This window comes from Geotrypetes seraphini, chromosome 13, assembly GCF_902459505.1.
Source record: "Geotrypetes seraphini chromosome 13, aGeoSer1.1, whole genome shotgun sequence".
In the NCBI taxonomy this organism is placed as follows: domain Eukaryota; kingdom Metazoa; phylum Chordata; class Amphibia; order Gymnophiona; family Dermophiidae; genus Geotrypetes; species Geotrypetes seraphini.
The window spans coordinates 17,881,173-17,903,634 of NC_047096.1; the positions used below are offsets into that span (position 1 = coordinate 17,881,173).

At 41.4% G+C, this 22,462-nt stretch overlaps 1 protein-coding gene across 3 annotated transcripts in view; it reads left to right on the forward strand.

The window, feature by feature from the left end:
* The window catches only part of KDM5B (lysine demethylase 5B), a 136,448-nt gene that overhangs the window by 100,942 nt on the left and 13,044 nt on the right, over positions 1 to 22,462 (forward strand). For 2 of the 3 annotated variants that reach the window (XM_033917480.1, XM_033917478.1), the window contains exons 18-24: positions 2,908 to 3,058; positions 8,363 to 8,477; positions 12,100 to 12,455; positions 13,681 to 13,819; positions 15,299 to 15,478; positions 16,692 to 16,853; positions 20,435 to 20,920. In XM_033917480.1, coding sequence (XP_033773371.1) covers positions 2,908 to 3,058; positions 8,363 to 8,477; positions 12,100 to 12,455; positions 13,681 to 13,819; positions 15,299 to 15,478; positions 16,692 to 16,853; positions 20,435 to 20,920 — 1,589 coding nt within the window. The remainder of the gene's footprint in view (positions 1 to 2,907; positions 3,059 to 8,362; positions 8,478 to 12,099; positions 12,456 to 13,680; positions 13,820 to 15,298; positions 15,479 to 16,691; positions 16,854 to 20,434; positions 20,921 to 22,462) is intronic. The other variant, XM_033917481.1, reaches the window with a different exon arrangement.

Sequence of the window (22,462 nt, forward strand, 5' to 3'; positions counted from 1 at the left end):
ATTTTTCTGCTTTTTTTTTCTTCCAGGTGTAAGTTCTTCTGCAATCACAGTATGGCTGGGAAATATCGTGTCGCCAAAACAGTTGCTTAGGCTACAGTTTCTGTTTCTGTGTAGACAGAAAATGTTACTCAAGCAGAGGGAGTGCTTCCATGTTAGAGAGTTGTGCGGGGACAGAAATCCCACCCGTCCCCGCCAAAATCCCACCCGTCCCCGTGAGGAATCGCTCTGTCCCCACGAGGAATTCATCCGTCCCTACCCGTCCCTGCGAGGAATCCCCTCCATCCCCGCCCGTCCCTATAAACTTCAGAAATAGTTAATTAAAGGCTCTGGTGGAGATCCATTTACAAATAAGCAAAGATACTTTATTAATTTGGAAATTTTAATTGGGAAGAATACATACTTTGTAAATGGGTTTCTACCAGAGCTTCTAATGTAAATATAAAATAGAAATACTCAGCTGATGAGAGGACCCCCCAAGCTTTCAGCTGAGGACTTCCTCTGCAGTTGGCCGGGGTCCCTTTTGCCAAGCTTGGCAGGCAGCAGTAGTGTCCCTGAGTCACAGATGCTGGCATTTCAGTGGCTCATGGATGCTGCCAGCGACTGCTGCGCTTGGTGGAGGGGAGTTCTGGCCGTCTCTAGAGGAGGTCCTCTGCTGGTGGTGCTTGGGGATCCCCACCAGCCACAGCAAGGATCAGCAAGTACTTCAACACTGTAGAAATAAAACCAGAAATGCATTTCCTTTTCTTTTGAACACAAGACAAAGACATCTGCCATATACATTTCCCAAAACTAACATATTTTAGTCAATAAATTCCGTTTTTTACCTTTGTGTTCTGGAAACTTATTTTTCCATCAAGTTGGTCCCGGTTTCTTTTTTTCCACTTTCCTATTTTCTGTAAATTCTTCTGTTGCTGTCCATTGGTTCCTCCTACCATGGTCTAGTATTTATCCCTTTCTCATCCCCCAGACCATGTGCAGCATCTTTCACCCCTGCCCAACATTTCTCCTTCTATCACCCCTCTCCAGCACCATGCCACATCTCTCCCTCCATTCCCTTCACCACTATGTCCAACATTCCTCCCTCTTGCATCCCTTTCAATCTGTCCTACTGTCCCCTTTCCACCACAACATTTCTCCCTCTCATCCTTTTCTTCCCTATCATCTGTACCTCACTCACTCCCTATGACCAAAAATTCTCCTAAACTAAACCTTGGGTTTATATATCGCATCATCTCCACAATGTGGAGCTCGGCACGGTTTACAGGAATTGGGAAAGAATGGAACTCCAATGGAATTATAGAAAAAGTATGAAGAGAGGTTAGAGGGCTTAGTATATCAGAGAGGGAAAGAAAAATTACATTTTAGAGAACAGCCAAGTTTTCAGATGCTTACGGAATAGTTGAAGGGAGCTCAAGTTACGAAGTGGGGAGCTAAGATTATTCCAGAGCTCCGTGATTCTGAAGGGGAGGGAAGACCCTAGTTTACCAACATGGGATATGCCTTTTAAAGAGGGGAAGGATAATTTTAGTTTTTGGGCGGATCTGGTGGAATTTGGATTTGAGGAATTCCAGGATAATGGAATAAAAGGAGGAAGGATTCCGTGTAGGATCTTGAAGGTTAGGCAGGCACATTTAAAGTGGACCCTGGAGATTACAGGAAGCCAGTAGAGCTTGGACAGGAGAGGTGAGACATGATCAAATTTACTTTTTGAGAAGATAAGCTTAGCAGCGGTATTCTGGATTAGTTGGAGTCTATGGAGGCTTTTCTTTCTTCCATTCCCCGTGTATACCATCTCTCTTTCCCTCTCATTGACACACTCACACCCAATTCTCCCTTTTACATTGTATTTTGTTTACCTTCTGTCTATTACTTCAGACCCATCAGTTGACTCATTTCCATTCTGCACTTGTATAGTCCTGCATTTTGATACACACACTAACAAAAATAATTCTTAAATGCTGATTTCCCTTTAAAAAAAACTAGATAACAGTACACTATGATATGCATATGGTCAGAAGTCAATAAAACACACACAGAAAATACGGAATGGGCCATCTAAAGAAAGCTAACCCTCCCCCGCCTCCAATGCCGAAAAGCAAAAATCAAGAGAAAGTACAATAAACTTTGAAAGGACAAAGCCTAAAGGAAAGCCCCCCAAATTCATTTAAACGATCACTTACCAGATATGGGGTCTGAATACACAACGCAAAACAGCCCTGTTTCTCCCGACTGACTGAGCTGCACTTCTTCGCAGGGCAGCGGTCCCTGCCTTTTCTGCCCCCCTCCTGTCTCCCGAGTGCTGCACTTCTTCGCAGGGCAATGGGCCCTGCCATTTCTGTCCACCTCCGAGGCTCCCGCAAGACTTTACCTCTCCCGAGTACTGCACTTATTCACAGGGCAGCGGGCCCTGCTCGCTCCACGTGGCTGATCTGAAGCCTTGCCTCCGACGTCAGCTTACATGTGGTGTGCTGGGAGCAGAAGGGCATGAAAAGAAGATGCAAAAGGGCAGGAAAAGAAGACAAGCCATTTGACTCGAAAAATATTGGCGGAATAGAAGACACTAATGTAATGTAATGATGCAGTAGATGTCTGGGCTAGGAAGTACAGGGTACATACAGTCTTATTAACCCCTCCCATTCTTCATACCTTGGGGAATCCTGCTTTTGATTGATCACCCAAAGTCCCAGAACCTTTCTAATATTGTCAACCCTGCTTTTTAATGTACACATGTTACGTGTGATGTCAGGCTGTTCACTCACATATTAGCCTAATAAATGGCTTTATGATCCTGCAGTGAGTATGCAAAGACATAAATAGCATAGTCGTGGTGAACTGGATTTCAGCTTTCTTAGAGTTGGGCAGAATTTAACCTTTTTCTGTGTTTTTTTTTCTCTTGGAATGCAATAGGCCTTTCTAGTTTCAAACTCCTGGTAGAAGAGTCAGAAATGAAGAAGTTTCCTGAGAATGATCTGTTGCGCCATCTCCGTTTAGTTACTCAAGATGCAGAAAAATGTGCATCAGTTGCACAGCAGCTGCTGAACGGCAAGAGACAAACTAGGTAATTAGCACATTTGACCTATATTTCAAGAGGAAGCTTGAGCATATTCTGGGGAGAGAATTTGGGGTCATTCTTATTTAATCTGCTTTAGGTGTAGAATGAAGTTGAAGGAGACATCTGCATTGCCTTGACCTGCCCTTTTTTTTTCTTGTTGGGGTGGCGGTGAACTGTATGGTTCAAGGAAATTGGAGCATTACTGAGCCTTTCATCTTGGTCACTGGCAGTCTCAAATCAGTACCAGAGACCACAGCAAAAGCATTCTCCTCACAGCCCATATCTGATTCTTACAAATCTGTGAACACTGCTGAACAATTTGGAGGGAATTTTATAAGAAGGTGCCACATATTAGGCATCCAAATAGTGAGACTAGTGAGCCTATTCTATAAGAATAAATAACATGCATTAAGTGTTCTATAGAATATTAGTGTAACCTGGTATTGTAGTGCCTAAATGTAGACATGCTCATTTATACCAGGCTAACATAAACAAGTGCACTTAACTGTGGCATTTATGTGTGTAACTTAAATTCTCTGAGGACAAGCAGCCCTCATATTCTCACAGCTGGTTGCCATCTTCTGACAGAGCCTGGCATGGAGATAACTATCTATGCATGAAGCAAAGGACCCTCAGTCTTTTTTCTGTGGAGCAGAGAGAATGTATCTGGTGGTTCTCTCACCTCAACATTTTTTCACATGTGTATTTGTGCCTTCCTTTTCCTTTATTTTTGTTTTCAATTCTGTTTTTATACTTAACCCATGTATTTCTCTAGTTTTGTGGCTTTTTCAAGATTCCTTTCTTTTTTGCAGTATTGGGTCTATACTTGGCTGGAGCCTTGTCCTCAATTTTAGCATGCCCATTTTTGCTACAAAATTGAGGAATTTAATTTAGCCTTAATACTTTTTTTGATGTTGAAGACCTCCAGTGGTTTCAAGAGATGTGCCTAATGCTATTGGGTGATTTTGGTGACAGACTCACACAATTGGTGTATCTTTTTCCTTGGGCCTGATCATGATCCTAATTCTTTGTTCTCTCTGTTTGCGGATGCAGTTGAGGGTACAGAGCATGCGGCAGGTACAACATGAGAAGCTGGCTGGCTCTTTGAAGTTTGGTCTGTTGATTTTGGCATCGATGACTGCCCAGACATTTGGAAACACTGGAAGTGCAACGGCATCAAGGAGGTCTCAACTTCACTCAACATTGGATGCTGTTAGTCAGCCCCGGGACCAGTTAGGATCAAACCCAACACCAAGGATGCATTCAAGTCCAACATCATCCTCTTTGTTACCAAAAGACCATAATTCTGAGTGTCAGGGGAAGCCCAAGAAGCACAAGCATCTGTCCTTCTCGACACACAGTGCTGTGAGCATTGAGGCATCGGAAACGGATATTTGAGAAGCATTGGCATTGAGAGGATAGCTCTCCTTCTTTAGTGGAGGTGCTAATGTGCAAGTCTCCAGGCAGCCAGATTAAGATATATTTAAAATAAAGATTTGACACTGACACTTTCTCAGGCTGTTCCTCTACTGGCTTCCCAGCCTTTGCCAATACCTGTCTCTGATGAGTGGTTAAAGAAGAGCTAACACAGATCCTTCAACTGCAACCTACTTTAGGCATCAAGAGCACTTGCATCAGTTGAGGCTCAGTTCTTACTTCCCCCCCTGAAATTCATAAGAGGCCTGTAGATAGATCATTGACATTGGTGCCTTGAAGGGGTGCTGGTGTTGGCGTTGACACATACAGTACCACCTTGATAAGTAGTAGTATCGACCCGCTGAGCTGAGCCAGGCCGAGGCTTCTCATTTTATTCAGATTTGGAAGAGGAGTCTGACTGGAACCATTCATGGAACTCAGATGAGGAATCCACATTACTTCTCAGAGGAGTCATGTGGAGTCTTTTCTGGTCCTTCACCACCTCAAGAGAGAAGAGTCTCTCTCACTGGTTTTGTGAAGGAGATGGTTTTGGCTGTCCCCATTTAAGTTAGATGCTGAGGCTGTAGCTCTAACCACTATACCAGGCTCTCTTTCTATGCAGACTGTGGATGTATGTGTTTCCCTAACTGGACGATTGGTTAATCAAAATCATTCTTTAGACTCCATGCGCAGAACTGTTTGAATGCTGGAGCTACTAGGGATCATGATATACTACCCCAAGTCCTATCTACTTCCTGTTCAGCAAGAGAATCCCAGTGCACCCTAGCGTCCCAATGGTCTCAAGCCACTGGAAACTTAGCACATATCATCCAGGTGACGCCAGAGCTGAGACAAAATCTTCACTGGTGGAACACTCTATCCAGTCACAAGGTGATAATGACAGATGCATCCAAATTGGGATGGGGAGGCCATGTAGATGGGCTTCAAACAGGAGAAAATGGTCATCTCAAGAACAGATCTTCACATCAGTCTCCTGGAGCTAAAGTCTGTTTGAAATGCTCTAAAGCAGGGGTACCCACACTTTTTTGGCTTGCGAGCTACTTTTAAAATGACCAAGTCAAAATTATCTACAAACAATAAAATTTAAAAAAACACAAAGCACACTGTACGCAGAGAAAATGTTAATTATCATTTGTATTCGGGGTTATTTTCCAGAGGTTAAGGCATATGACTTTAAAATATGCAATGTCATCACCTCAGTAAAAACTATACAAAAATAGACAAATATACCGCTCCCTTTTTACTAAATGGCGATAGCAGTTTTTAGTGATTGGCTGGCCCAGAAGTCGGAGGGGAAAATTTGTGCGCACGGCACTTGTACATGTCTGGCCTGGCTCAGGGAGGCAGGAAGAACAAGAACGCAAAGGCAACGCGATCGACTCACGTTGCCTTGCGATCTACTGGTCGATTGTGATCGACCATTTGGGCACCCCTGCTCTAAAGGCTTTCAGAGATTGTGTACAGTGGCTCTCACAGGATGGTCCTTCGTGCCACTTACCTTGCAGGCAAGGACAGCAGCCTGGCAGACAAACTGAACAGGGTTTTGCAACTACACAAGTTGTTGCTCAACATGGGTATAGCCCACAAAATCTTCCACTGAGAGGGTGTCCCATTTTCAGATCTTTTTGCCACCCAACACGGTCCCCCAGTTCTGTTCCAAACTCAAATCACACAGCAGACCAGCATTGGGTATTTCCTTCTAAACTGAGGGATGGATTCTTCTGTATGTGCATCCACCAATACCTCTCATAGAGAAGATCTTGCTGAAACTCTAGTGAGATTGAGGAACCATGATCCTAATTGTATCATATTGGCCGAAGCAGATCTGGCCCCCTCTTCTGGACTATCCTTCAAAAACCCATAGCGATTGGACTGTTTTCTGACCCTCATCATGCAGATCGAGGGATCCCTTCTGCATTTCTACCTCCAGTGGCCCCAGTGTTGAGAGTGTAGAATTTGAATCTCTGGGCCTACCTGAGGGTATCTCCCGAATCTTGCTTGCTTTAAGGAAAGACTTCACTAAGAGGTGCTACTCTTTCAGAAGGAAGAGATTTGCTGTCTGGTATGAGGGTAGGGTCTTAGATCCTCTTTCATGTCCTACACAAAAACTGCTTGAATACCTCCTGCACTTCTCCGAGTCTGGCTTGAAAACAAATGCTGTAGGAGGTCACTTTGGTATAATTAGTGCTTACCATTTTCAGGTACCATCTCTGGTTGTTCACTTCATGAGGGGTTTGTTATTGACTAAATCCCCCTATCAAACTACCTACTGTGTCATAGGATCTCAACATAGTTCTCACCCAGCTGATGAAAGCTCCTTTTGAGCCACTTGATTCCTGTTACCTGACGTTTTTGACCTGGAAAGTGATATTTCATATGGCGGTCGCTTCAGGCTCTAGTAGATTACCCACCTTATTCTAAACTTCATCATAACAAAGTGGTTCTCTGCACACTTCCAGTGTTCCTTCTTAAAGTAATCAGTTAATAGTTCTGCCAACATTTTCCCCAAAACTTTACATTCATCTTGGCAAAAAGCTACTGCAAGTGAGCCTTAGCTTTCTATCTGGAGCAGACTAAAACCCATAGTCAGTCCACCCAGCTTTTTGTTTCTTTTGACCCAAACCAGTTAGGGATAGCCATTGGCAAATGCACAATTTCTAATTGCATCTCCTTTACTTATATCCAGGCAGGGCTGACTCTTAGGGTGATGTCAAAGCTCATAATGTCATATCCATGGTGACATCAGTCGTCCACTTTAGATCAGCTTCCCTAATGGAGATATGCAAGGTTGAAACGTGGTCATCGGTCCACACATTTACATCCCACTACTGCCTAGGATAAAATTCTCTGTGTGACAGCTGGTTCGGTTAGACAGTTCTGCAGAATTTGGTTGGTGTCTCCCTCCCTCCGAGGCCCACTTTTTTTTTCTTCTGTTCCAGGCTGCATCTTTGTTTATTTCTCAGGTTAATTCTGTACAGGTCTTGATGTTTCAAGTCCCTTTTGTCCTAGACTTATTTTCGGTGATTGTGGTAGCTAGGAATTCCCAGCTGTGAGATGATGAGGCTCGCTTGTCCTTAGAGAAAGCAAAGTTACTTATCTGTAGCAGGTATTCTTAAGAGGACATCAGGCCAATGTTCTCACATGCCCTTCCATCTCCTCTTGGAGTTACATTCTGTAATTGTGTAATAGGACTGAGGGCCCTGTGCTCACGTGGTAAGGCACCTATACATGCACAGTATGGCATTGCTAGAAGCTTCTGCATAAATTGCTAGTTACCACTATGCTGGGCTCCATCAGATGATGTCACCCAGCTATGAGAATGAGGCCTCTGTCCTTGGAGAATACCTGCTTACAGATAAGTAACTTCAATGTATTCCTTTAAGTTAGACCCACCTGTGACATTTCATACCCTTCCCAATGTAAATGCCCCCTGCATTTGTACACTAAGCCACCTGGATGTATAGCTTGCAAAACAGTGCTTAGCATACTGCTACTATTCACACACATAAATGTACATTTACCTGCATGGATGGCAATATTTTATAAAATTGAGCTTGCCAATGACACATGACTATTTTAAAATGTTGTATTTATTAAAAAAAAATTATATTCTGTTCTATTAACATTATGACAAAAGGTGGTAGCATGCCATATGACATGTTTTTAAGGGTGCAAAGTTATAGAGGAGAGGCCATTTTTTTAAGTAAATGTTTGTTTTGTAAACATACTATTTGACTGGATTTTTAATGCAAATGAAATACTTAGATATTTGTATGAACTTGTAAAGTTGGCCTGTCACCTGCCATAATCATTCACTTATCATCTGATGTCTGGTCTTCCAAAACATTTTTATTCCTTTCCCTACCATTCTAGATATCGATCAGGAGGAGGAAAGTCCCAGAATCAGTTGACTGTGAATGAACTTCGATCTTTTGTGAAGCAGTTATATGCACTACCCTGCGTGATCAATCAGACACCATTACTGAAGGTAATATGCTTACTCAGCCTTATTAATGAGGAGGTAATGTCCTTACTACAGGCAGTTGTCATGGTTAGAGTCAGGTTTTTGCTTGAGTAAAGATGACCAACAGATTTATTTCAGCCATAAAACATTAAAAGTTCATGTCAACTGGCTTTTGCCAAATTCTGGACCTTTTAACCAAGACTTTTGTGTTAGATGAAAGAAGGTTAGACAATGTGGAAGCTTATGGAATGGAAAGTCCAAAGAAGCAAAACAAGCTTCAAATTTCAAAGCATATTCTTTGCATTGGCATATGCCACATTTGTATTATCTGTTCTGTATTATTTGAAAAAAAATCAAAAAATTATTGATGAATCTGGATTCAGTAATATGATGCAGCTGGGAGAAAGGATAGTTGTATATGTATATTGGATTCTGTTGTCCATGGACAAGTGGGTGAAATCGCTGGGGCTGAGCTAAGTTGGGCCTAGCTTCCTAGAGCTCAAACTCCCAGACTCCCTCCTTTGACAGTTGCTTTCAGTCTTCCTTATAGCCACCTTCAACATCAGGTTGGAGAGTGGGATTCTTTCTTTAATTGTTTTGCCATTAAAAAAACCTATACAATATTTTTGATAGGCTTTTTTTTTTTTTTTTAATTCTTTATTCATTTTAAACTCTTACAACAAGTGATTTATACATAATAAAACAATCTTCATATTTCACTTGTAATTACATTCAACAATTCTTAAATAATAAAATATCTTCCCCTTTTCTCCAAAATTCTTCTAATTTTAATCAAAACCCCAGAGATTTTATGGGATGCTTTTAAAGCAACAATGAGAGGGAATATCATTTCATATTCTGCATTTATTAAAAAACAAAATAAAAAGCAATATGAAGATCTGGATTTTTGATAGGCTTAAAGTAGAGGAGAGGCAGCTATCTAATGGTTAGAGCAGTGGGCTGAGAACAACAGAGATTACATTCAAATCCTACTGCTGCTTCTTTTTGACCTTGGGCAAGAGACTCAATCCTTGATCGCCTTATTATACACAGACTTAGATTGTAGCCTTCTGGGGACGGAAAAATGTCCTATTGAACATGCATGTAACACATCTTGAACTTTTAAATAAACACAGTGTTCTTTCCAGGATCTTTTGACTGGATGCATTACCCCATCTGATTTTGCTGACCACCCAGCTAACTTGACAGAAAATGTTGTATTGCTCAGTACTCCCTACAGAGCTACTTTTTCATGTCACCAGGCTTGTGAAGATTTGTGAGAACTTGGAAAAGTGTGAGCTAAATATAAATGTTATATTAAGGTGCTTGGTTTTGCAGTGGTCAAAAGCATAGGAAGGTGCGTCTTTAATTCTTGATTGGTTAGACTACACATTGGTTATGAATGGTTTGGAGAGAGAAGAATCCATGAAGAGAGAATAAACTATGTAATGAGCAGTTGACATGTAAAATTTAGGTAAACAGCATTTTATAGAATAAGTTAAATCAACACCTGATGTTTTAGTTTGACTGTAGCAGTTATGTACTAATTTGATTTTACTAGCTGCTTTAATTTAGCTGATTCTGATATCTCTTCATTAGAAAAGAGCTGCTGCATAATTACATTCTAGTTCCAGAGCAGCTTCTAAAAACAGATTTATACAATGGATCTTGGAAATATGTATTCTGCTTTCTGAAAGCTTATTTCTTCAAGGACAAGCAGAACAGAATCTCTGACATGGTGACATCATCCAACAAAGCTCAGTGCAGAGAATTTTCAGCTTTTTTCCTGAAGTTTGGAACAACATTGTGCATTTACATGTGTCTTCCCTCCTGCCACTGCCTCCTGGGACCAGGCAGTCTTTCTTCATCCACAGTGCAGTGAAGACATACTCTTTTCTCTCTCAGCTCTCTCATGCCCTCTAGTTGAGAGCGTTTTCTTTTTTTTCCTTTATTTTGTAAGTGGTGCTAAGGACTAGTATTCCTTTTAATTTGCTTTAGATTTTTCAGCACATTTAAGTTTTGTTTCGTGTAAACTGACATTTGTAAAAAGAACCATTAACTTGTAAGAACAGCACAGAAATGTATTGGATGTCCACAGGTCTGGTTCATCTGAAACATCTGTCTTTGTGGCCCTTAGAGTTGCATTAGCACCGAGGAGATCTCTGCCTGCATTGATTTCGAGCATCAGGTCTGAACATCACTGCACCCTGCACTGAGGACATATAAGGCTTTGATGTCATCTTTGGTGCCAATGTACTCCAATGCCATGCATTGGGGCGGAGGCCAAGAAGCATAAGAAGTGCTCTCCATCAAATCATGGGACCAGGAGCACTGAGGTATTGGCATTGCTGGTATCCAAGAAGTATCTGCCTAGACTAGAGGGTAGCTCCCCCTCTAAGGATTGGGCCCAGTCTTTTGATTTGGCCACAATACTTTCTGTGACCAACTGCTGAGCTCCTATCTTTTACTGCTGCCCATAAATACTCCACCCAGCTTTTTTCTTCTGATATTAAAGGATGGGGCAGTCACCAGTAAACATTCCATATCCAACTGACTAGCAGACTACATCTCCTTTGTGTATACCCAGGCCAGGCTGACTCTTGAGGGTCATGTCACAGTTCATAATGTCAGGGCCATGGCTGAGTTGGTAGCCCACCTGAGGTCAGCCTCCATAGAAATTTTCAGAGCTGCAACAGGGTCATCAGTCCACACATTCAGATCTCACTACTGCCATGAGCAAGATTGTTGATTTTGACAGTTGATTAGTCAGATTCTATTTGGGATCTAGAATTCACATCTGTCCCACCTAGGCCCTTTTGTTTCTGTTCAAAGCTGAACAAACAAATAATAAAAAAAAAAGTTTAAAATGCTGCAGGTTTTTTTTTTGTTCTCTTTTTTTGCTTGTAGGTGTGGTAGCTAGGGGTTCTTGCATGTAAGAAATGCTGCCCTGCTTGTTCTTGGAGAAAATTAAGTTATCAGCCTATAGCAAGCGTTCTCTGAGGACAGCAAAACACATGCTCACATATCCACCCACCTCCTCTAGGAGTTGTATTCTATTAGCTTGGTCTTGTTCAGCAGCATGTATGCGTGTATCCAAACGCTTCTGGAAAGAAGCTAGGAAGTTGTTCTGCACCAGGCTTTGTCAGATGATGTCTCCCATAAGTGAGTGTGTGTCCTGCCATCCTTGGGGAACACCAGGTAAGTAATTTTACTTTATTGCTCAAATATTTTATATGTTTAGAGTCTATAGATAAGGTATAAATGTGAAAGTGGTCACTGCCAGCTGGTGTTTCTTACTGTACTGATCTTTAATCTAGATATCACTCAGCATTTTGTAGTTCTACAGCATCTGTCATAGATAACACAGCTGCTGATTCAGTACAATTTATGAAGAGGGCCTAATTGGAAAAGAACTATGTATGTTCTTATAGTTTTTATAGCTTCTATTTAGTTGGTATCACTGGATTACGAAGACTAACAGTGGGTCACCCTAGAAGAGTTATCATATTATCAGTTTGTAGGATCAGTATTTGAGGTTCTAAAATTCTAGCCCAGCACAAGCCATCAAAGTTGAAGGTCTGGGTAGGCTGATTGCTGTAAGAATGATTACATATATCTCTCAATACAGCTACTTGTGTTATTTCAGGCTCTCCTGAACCGTGTGGAGGATTTTCAGCAGCATAGCAAGAAAGTCCTATGTGAGGAAATTCCGCAGGCCTCAGAGCTGCAGGAGCTCTTAGATGTCAGTTTTGAGTTTGACATTGATCTTCCACAGCTGGCTGATCTGCGAGTGCGATTGGAGCAGGCCCGATGGTTGGAAGATGCCCAGCAGGCTTGCTTTGATTCAAACTCTCTGACTCTGGATGATATGAGAAGGCTAATAGATTTGGGTGTGGGACTGGCTCCTCATGCGGCAGTTGAGAAAGCCATGGCAAGACTACAAGAGCTCCTCACAGTGTCAGAACACTGGGATGATAAAGCCAGAAGTCTTATCAAGGCCAGGTAAAAGAACAACCCCATTCCTTATCATTGCCACACAGTATGACAACATACTGTTAGAAATATGTGATCAGTGCAGTTGGATACTGTCTTGGCTTTCTTTCCTCTTGTTAAGGATTCCCCTTTTCCCTTTATAATGTGCTGTTTTACTGGTTTTCTTACATTGGTACAGACAAATTTTGGATTCTGTATCACTTGATATTTTCTATTGCTTTCATGCAACTAAAGCTGGTTATCTGTCTTAAATCTATGATGGCTGGGGGTCAAGGGAGGAGCTCAAGAAATATCTAAAGATTTCAGATATTTTCTCTTATCACAAGTGATTTGAACATGTGGGGCAGGGGGAGTACATCATAAATGGATGTAATTGAGCAGTGCCTACTAGTGCTGCCCGATTCACGATTCGAATCGGTTCACCGATTTGAATCAGGTGAATCGATTTGAATCGATTCGTTTTTTGTAAAAAAAACGGACTCACCGATTCAGCTCCGATTCAAGTTCATTCTTTTTTCACTGCCGGCCGCCGGACTCATTTCCATCTAATGTAACTTCTGGTTTTGCGAAACCGGAAGTTACATCAGAAGAAACAAAGGACGTGGGAGTGTCAAGGGGGGAGCGAGCAGACCTCTTGCAGCAGACCTTGGAAGCAAAGGGTATTTTTTGCTGGCTCTGTCTCCGCATTTCTCATCTCTTTCCCACGATTCTACATCCAGTCGAGTAAGTAACTGAACCGGCATGGGGGCTGAGAATCGGCGGGAGGGCTAAGAATCGACAGGGGGGGCTGAGAATCAGCAGGGGGGAACTGAGAATCAGCGGGGGAGCTGAGTGAATCGAATCAAAATTTTTTTTCTCTGAATCGGGCAGCACTAGTGCCTACACAGGAGAATTGAATGCCTGTTCCGTTCGATTTTGTTTCTTCCAATCTGGCTTTTTGATAGTCCACATACCATCATCCAGGACTCCTGAGGAAGAAGTGTTTCTTCAAAACACGGACCGTGTTGGGTCCGGTCCACATGAATACTAGGACCAGCTTTTGGATTTTTATTATATTTTATGTATGTTATACATGTTTTTAGGATTTTTTAAATTAAATTCCTGCACCTTGTACATTATACTGCAGTTCTGATTTTGCTTTCTGCTTTGCATTTTTTCCTACAGTTCTTGTTTGGTTGGTTTTTGTTTTTTTGTCTTGCCATGCAAGTCAGTCAGCTTGTACTGTTTCTTACAGACCTCGACATTTGTTAAATGCACTGTTATCAGCAATAAAAGAGATGGAGAATATCCCTGCATATCTTCCAAATGGAATTGCTCTGAAAGAGGCTGTCCAGAAGGCCAGAGACTGGCTACAGGAAGTGGAATCTCTACAGGTTTGGGGATTGTTTGGCCATTTTTCTCTCATGTTTTGTGACCTTTACTGAAAGGGACACAATGTTATACTTTAATAATCCAGCATCTCTCCTGTGTCCATCTCCCTGTATTTATCATCACTATTCTACATCCTGCATTACTTATCTCCCTTCTGTACTCCTATTCTCTCTCATATCTAGCATTTTCCCTCTGTTTCCATATACCCCCTTCCCATGTTTGGCATTGCCCCTCTCTATCCATGTACCATTCCCATGCAGCATCTCCCTCTGTATCCCTGTTCCTTTTCTCCTCTCCATGCCCATTATTTCTCCTCTGTTTCTGATACCTCCCTGTGTCTCTCCCTCTTTCTATTGTGTTCAGTATTTCATTCCCTATTCCTTCATTCACTTAGTATAGCATCTCCTTTTTCCTTCTCTTCCCTCCAGCAGCCCCCCCACTTCCACAGGTGTAGCTCCTCTCCCCCTTCCTTCCAGCTCCCCCTCCTGAAGGTCCTGTAGCTCTCTCCCTTCCCTTAAGTTCCATCCCTCCACTTCATAGATCAAGCACCTCTCATGCCCTTACCTTCAGCTCCAGCCCCTCTCTGGTGCCCTTTCGTCCAGCCTCAAACCCTCCTGAGCCAATTCCTCCATCTACTTTGAGTGGGTGCTAGAGGGAAGGGAGAGAGACACGGGACTGGAGGCTGGAGCTAGACAGGAAGGGAGAGAGGGTGTTGGACCTTTGGATGGTGCAGGGAGAAAGAGAAGGGAAGGTACAGAGATGGTGAGCACGGAGAAAGAAGAAAATGTCAAATGGGAAGGAGACCTTGGCAAATGCATTAACAGAAGTCAAACAGAAACCAGAGCTTGGGACCAACATGATTTGAATAATAAAATGACTAGACAAAAGATAGGAAAAAATTTTGTAATTACAATAAATCAGATTTGAAATGTGTATCCTGCCAGAGCTAGTGTTAGACAGTGTTTGTTTTGTTTACTCTTGGCAGTGCTGCCTTGGAGTTGGAGAGGGCAAAATAACCACCCCCCAATAATTTTAAAGCTATATCATAGAAAGCAAATAGAATCATATCAAATTGAAAAACTGATTTCAGTTGACAAAATCAAATCAAATTTTTTTCCTTAATCGGACAGCTCTATAATGCAGATACTAAACAGCTTCTAAATTTACTAGGTCTGAAATACATTGCATATACATTTTCTGTAATAAAGCAGGCTACCTGGATTCCATTTCCATTCTTCATCATCCTTTATACCTGTCAAGTGAAAAATCTGGAAATATTAGAAATGCATTATTTTTCTGAGCGAGGATTTTGCTAGCTAATCATTTTCTTTCCAATAACACTGCCCTTTTGTCACCAAAATTTAGAAATGGGTGTACAAAGAGTACCATTTTGATCAGAATCATTACATGTAGATAATGACATTAGGAAGATCAATTTGCATTCTTCTTGTAGTTTAGAAATACTGTTTTTCCATTCTCAGGCTGGTGGACGTGTTCCTGTGTTAGACAACCTTATGGAGATTGTATCAAGAGGTCGTTCTATCCCTGTTCACCTCGACCCCCTTTCTAGGCTGGAGTCACTAGTGTCTGAGGTACAAGCATGGAAGGAGTGTGCAGCAAACACTTTCCAGACAAAAAACTCACCATTCTCCCTGCTAGAGGTATGACCTTTAACCCATTCCAGAGGTCTGTAATAAGGATGAATTCTATTTTTGCTTCTTCATGAATTAATCTGATTGTTAAATATTTCATTATGCAGGAAATCAGATTTAACATGCTCTCTGTATTAACATGTTGAAAAATTGCTTCTAGGTGGAGGTCCTTAATAGGAAGTGGCCTGACTTAAAGAATAAGTTGCACACTTAAAATTTGAGATATTAAATGCTATTATGCATTTAGGAAGGCAGTTAAGGGTTATCTTTTTGCACACTATCTAATGAATAAGTAGGCAGGAGTTTAATGATTAAGAGATATGGGTTGATAGTACTGCTGTATTGTTATCTATGGGGTATGTCCTAGACTTGTTCATACTGTAATCCGCCTAGAGCCAATTTGGTAAAACAGAATAGAAATGTTGAGATTTGATTAGTTTCTAGTTAGAAAGCTATGTACAGTAGGGCGGGCCCCCATATCTGCAGGTAATAGGTTCCAAGACCTACTGTGGATACATGAAACAGCAGATAATTGTGAATGCTATTATCTGCAGTTTACAGTGGCCTGGGCAAGTTCTCCCTACACACACTACCCCACCGTGCTAACAGCCACTCCCTACCACATACCTCCTAAAATCTTCACCGGCCACAAACAGCATCTCCTGCCTGCTGCTAGCACTGGCCTGAGCTTCCTCCTTCTGAGGTCACATCCTGGTCATACACTGGGTGGAGGCCCCTAGTAAACTGTGGGCCCCCCTATAGCTGGATTTTTATCTTAATACATGTGAGGTATACAAAATAAGAACCAGTAGAATCAATGGGAAATAATCTACTCAACCAGGTTTATGATTGAGGTAGAAAAGAATAGTAGTATATATTCATTCAGGCAATGATGTGAAGTAGACTTTGAGCCACAGGGTAGGTCATGGGAAGGTTTCTTGAAGATAAATTCTGAGACAAGATTTCAATGCAAAACTTTTTTTTTTTTCTCACTCCCCAAGAAGAGTTAAATCAGTCTCTTCAAGCATTCACCTGCCACTGTAGTTGGAAAGGACAGAAAAAGCATTTAATCCTGCTGTATTGATTTTTCCCTGAATATTAGAATGATGATTTAATATTGTCAGACACAGACCATAGATTTTTAGCCATTTTGCTCATGGCTGCTCTAATAAGCAGTGTCGCTCCCTATGCTTTGATGCAATTCTTTTTTAATGGTATGTAGATGTTGTGCCCGAGATGTGATACTGGTGCCATGGGACTGAAAAGGAAACAGAAGAAATTAAAAGAACCACTCATACCAAATGGGAAGAAGAGGGTTGCCAAGTTGGAGAGTTTGAATGATCTGGAAAAGGCATTATCAGAGAGCAAAGACACAGCAGCTGCAGTAAGTATTGAAACCACTTAAATCAATTTAGACACACTCCCAAGAGTGTCATTAATTTGATATGAATAAATAAACTTATGAACGAAGTTATTATATACTATTACTGGTGCCATTGTAATGCGATTTTTTCCAAAGACAAGTGGGTATAATATTCTCTTATATGGTGATATCAGCCACAGAACCTGGTATGGACACTTCCAAGTGCAGTGTCACTTTAAATCCTGATGTCATTTCATGAGACCATCGGTTCTTTATTTTCTGCTGAACTGAGAAGTTGTGTCTTCAATCTTTTCTTCAGCACATCAAAGTTTTACTATTTTTTTATGCCTTCCTGTGCTTATTTTTCATTGTTTTCCTCATAATTTGTTCTTTTTATCCTGTTTCAGTATTTTACCCAACTTTGGTTCATTTATCAACTTTTTTTTTTTACCTTCGAGCCACTCCAAGCCCGTTTTTCCTCATGGGAGTATCTCCCGTTTTCGGCATTCTAGTTACTCAAGTTCTCCAGACCATTGAGCCCTTGGACTTAGCGTTGATTGCTTCCTCTCCATATCAAAGAGGATACAGAGTGGCTTTAAGAAACTTTCTCAATGTAATCAGACTATTTCAGGCTCTGATCCATATAATTGGTGTGTCCAGCATCTAGGTTCTGAATACTGAGACATTTCCTGTATCCTCTGCTCCCACATGCAAAAGAGGTCATTGAAAGCCCAAAAACTTCAGTTTGAAAAATGTTTCGGTACTACATCAGCATCGAGCATGGCAGGGGATTTGTAACCCAACACTCATCTTATGACTCAGGCATTGGCATTGCCAAGCATCAGGCATTAGGCTCCTTACAGAGGTAAGATTCTACATCATCTTCATCAATGCATCGAGTTACGCAGCATGTAAGAAAGCTAAGAGGTATAAACATATGCCTTCTCTTCTAGTGTGGCACTGCATCCTCCCAAGCATCAACTGCATCAATTTCATTGCATAGTAAGCATTGAAGCACTGGAGGCTGCTCTCCTTCCATCCAGCTGATGTCTCCTTGTAGGCATGCCTCAACATCGAGGTCTCCCATGCTCTGACATCTAGACAAGCAGACTACTTCCATGCTGATATTTGTTCCAGTACCGGCACTATCTCTCCAGGAGAAGATCCGGGCTATGCTTAGACAAGAGCTTTCTGGGCTACTGCAGACACAATCTTTACAAGCTTTAAGGCTTCCATGCCTGCCTCAACTCAGCCCAAGGATTCATCAAAGCATCAATCAAGGACAAGGTCATGTACCTCTGCTTGACATTGACTAAACTCGATGCATGCATCGTCTTCAGCAGGGGAGTTCTGGGTCAGACCATTGACCTTGATGCACAGTTGGCACTCCTTTCAACCCATACTCCCTGATTCACCTACCGGGGAGTACTTTGAGAAGTCTGATTTGGATATTTCCAACCATTCAGATGATGTTTTTGCCAAAATTCTCAGCAGAAGAATCCTATACCTTCTGATCCTTCTCTTGTCCGAGTCACATTTGACAATGTGAATAATGATGTTTCTTGCTCTATTTTATCAAATCCTTTTAGTATTTTAAAAGTCTCTATCATATCCCCTCGCAGTCTTCTCTTCTCGAGGGTGAACAGTCCCAGTTTTCCGAGGCGTTCTTTGTAGCTCAAATTCTCCATGCCTTTTACTAGCTTCGTGGCTCGCCTCTGCACTCTCTCCAGCAGGGTTATACTAGTCTAACTAGTCTTATAGCCCGCTACATTAACGGGTACTAGAATATATGTGTGTGTGTCTGTCTTTATTTCTTTCTCTCTCTTTCTCCTTAGCCGCTTTCTGTATTTCTGTCTTTCTTTTTCCTCAGCTGTCCACCCATTCTCCCTTCCTTTTACCTTCCCTGTGTCCACCACCACCCCTTCACTGCTCCCTTTATCCAGCAGCAGCCCTTCTGCCTTTTTTTAATCTCCCCCCCCCCTGTCCAGCAGCACCTCTTTCCTGCTCCCCCGTATGAGTTAGAATAAATTAGAAGAAGTGTCTGAGGATGCAGAGGAGAGCTCTTGACACATCTCATGGACAAGGAAGACTGAAGGGCAAGAGATGCTGGAGGACATCTCTGGCACACAGGGCTCCATCAGATATCGCCATGGAAGGTGGTTGCATTCCCCTGTTGTCTACAGAAAATCTTGGTTACAGGTAAGCAGTAGCAGTTCTTAACATGTGCTGTTTTGAATATTGATGTCCTAATTGGGGTTTTAAAAAAAATTCTTTATTCATTTTTACATATTACAACAAGTGTATTAGATAAAATCATATGAACTTATACACACTTGATTAACTCTCATATAACATTTATTATGTATATGTGGTGGGTGGGGGGGTTTAAAAATGTCAGATATTTATAAAGATATCTGTATGGGGTTGAGGGAGATAATTCTTTTTGTGTGAAATTTGTAATAATTTCAAGTGGAAATGTATATTATGAATTGAATTATTGTACACTTGTTTGAAAATTTATAATGAATAAAGAGATATAAAAAAAAACCCAACACCTCTCATATAACACATTACATATAACATTTCATTACATACTTATATTCTATAATATCTTGAATATTATGTATTACACCTGATATCTGAACAATTATTATTAAATAGAAACCCTCCCTTCCCATCCCCTCCTGTAACAGAATTTCATACAAATACAGTGAGGCTATTTACATATTCATATGCATTATGAGATAAATAAAAATAATACCCACCCTTTTCCCTTCTATCAAATATCTTACTTTGGGAAAAATTATCATTCATTACAATAGTCTATTAATGGTCTCCATATTTTCTGAAATTTACCAAAATATCCTAATTGTTTATATCCGATTGGCTACATGTTCCCAAGTTTTTATATGGTTTACCAAATATAGATGTTCTTTCCTTAAATTGTGGAATCTAAACCTTGTTAAGTTAGAGCCACTGCAACTACAGTAGCTCTTCAGATCAGTCTTACTGTAAAGCATCTGCAAAGCTGCTGCTTGGTCCTTGTTTCATATCTTTACTGGACCAGTCCTCAGAGTGCATTCCAGTCAAGTAGTACTGACCAACCTGCCTTCCTGATGATCTGTGCAGCCCTCACATACATGTCTATATAAGGTTTATTTGTATGTATGGTTGTAATCCACTTAGTTTTTAAGTGGACTATAAGTCTTATAAATAGGCTACTCTTTAGCAGTGCAGTAGTTATCTATAATAGAACTGCCCAATTTAGGAGTCATCCATTTATATGCTTGATTTAAATTCTGCATGTCAGCAAAGAAAGCAGGATTAATCAGGCGTATCAAGCCCTCCTACCTCCCCAAGAGCTGTATTAAGCTGGAGATCATTGAGATGATAGGTGTTCCGAAAATGCTGTTCTGTTCTGGTGCTAGGCAATGATGCCACCCACTTGTGTGTCTTTTTTTTTAATTCTGCTGTTCCTGTACAAAGAACATGTAAGCAACTTTACTTGTTTCCCTATTGACTGTCATCAAAACTCCCAACTGTCTTATGCTTACTGTTGGATTCTTAGGTTTTGTCTTATTTTCCTAACTGCTGCCTTGCAGATGGCAACACTTAGTGAAGCCCGAATGAAGGAGATGGAAGCCCTACATTCCCTGAGAGCAGCTAATGAAGGAAAATTGTCGTCTGGAGAGGAGGACAGTGAATGGAAAGTTTGCATCTGCCAAAGAGGCCCCACTTCCTCCATGATACAATGTGAACTCTGCAGAGAATGCTTTCATACAAGCTGTGTATCGGGCCCCAGTGCACAGCAGGGGTTGTTGGTGTGGCTTTGTCCACAATGCCATAGATCAGATAAACCTCCATTAGAGAAGATACTTCCACTGCTGGCTTCACTGCAGCGCCTACGTGTCAGACTCCCTCAGGGAGATGCTTTACGGTACATGATAGAACGAACTGTGAACTGGCAGCACAGAGCCCAACAAATGCTTTCTTCAGGGAATTTAAAACTTATACAGAACAGAACAGGGTCAGGCCAGTTGTACAACAGATGGCAAGTCACAGTAGGCATGTTACCAGAGACGAGCAAGGTAAGAATATTTGTCCTGATATGGAACAACTCTGTGAGGCTCTTTTTAAATGAAAAGTTATTTTTAAATTTTTGTAATAGTTGCTGTAAAATGTTTGATTAAACAGATCACAAATTTTAGAATAGCTTTACTGAATTCCACAAAGAATAGAAGCTTATTTTATTAAGTTAGACACAAAGAAATATGATGGCAGATAAAGGCCCATCTAGTTTGTCCAACCGCAGTAACCATTATTTCTTTCTCTCTCTAAGAGATCCCACATGCCTATCCCATGCCTTCTTGAATTCAGACAGTCTGTCTCCACTACTTCCTCCAGGAGACTGTTCCACACATTTACCACCCTTTCTATTAAAAAAAGTATTTCATTAGATTACTCCTTTTAACTTCAACCCATGCCATCTCATTCCAGAGCTTCCTTTCAAATGAAAGAGACTCACTTCATGCACATTTACGCCATGTAGATATTTAAATGTCTCTATCATATCGCACTTCTCCTGTCTTTCCTCCAAGTATACATACTGAGATCTTTAAGTCTGTCCCCATACGCCTTATGACAAAGACCACGCACCATTTTAATAGCCTTCCTCTGGACCGACTCCATCCTTTTTATCTCTTTTTGAAGGTATGATCTCCAGAATTGTACACAATATTCTAAATGAGGTCCAAATCTTTTACAGAAGTAAGAAGTACATTGCACTAGAGCTAAGAGACAGAAGAAAACTTTGATAAATCAGTTCCTTATGGTGTGTCTGCAAATCACTGACAAAAGCCAGTAGTCTCCCTTCTCAAAGCATGCTATCAACTGTGTGACACCATCCTCTAGATCAGTGTTTCTTAAGTGGATCCTGGAGTATCCCCTTGCCAGTCAAGTTTTCAGGATATCCACAATGAATGTGCATGGAAAAGATTTGCTTACAAGAGGCAATGTATGCAAATCAATCTCATGCCTATTCATTCTGGATATCCTGAAAGCCTGACTGGCAAGAGGATATTCCAGGACCAACTTGAGAAATGCTGCTCTAGGTCAATGAAATGGCAATTGCCTCTTTGTTTCATGTGTCACCATAGCCTGGATCCCCACTAGTCTCTCTTTCTTTCACATGTCTGCCTTCAAGCCTTCACTCAGTTTCTCTCTCTTGCGAAGACCTGCCCCCACCTAAGCCTTTGCTTATTCCTCTTACCTCACGTGCTACTTCCTAGCTCCCTGCCGTGATTCAGCTCTCATGTAAACCTGAGCTGCGTGGTACAGGTAGGTTTGTCCTATGAGACTCGTGAACTAGAGAATGACATGGGGACAAATTTGTCTCCGTCCCTGCAGGAACTCAATTTCCCCATCCCACCCCGTGAGTTCTGTTGCTGTCCCTGTCCTATTCCTGTAAGCTCAGCCTTTTAACCACACAAACCTCAAGCACTAATGATTTTAAAGCATTTGGGGCTTGTGCAGAGCTTGCAGGAATGGAGCAGGGACAGGAAAATAACTCGCCAGGTCAGGACAGAACTATGAGTTCCCGTGGGGACGGGGAAAAATTTATCCCCGTGTCA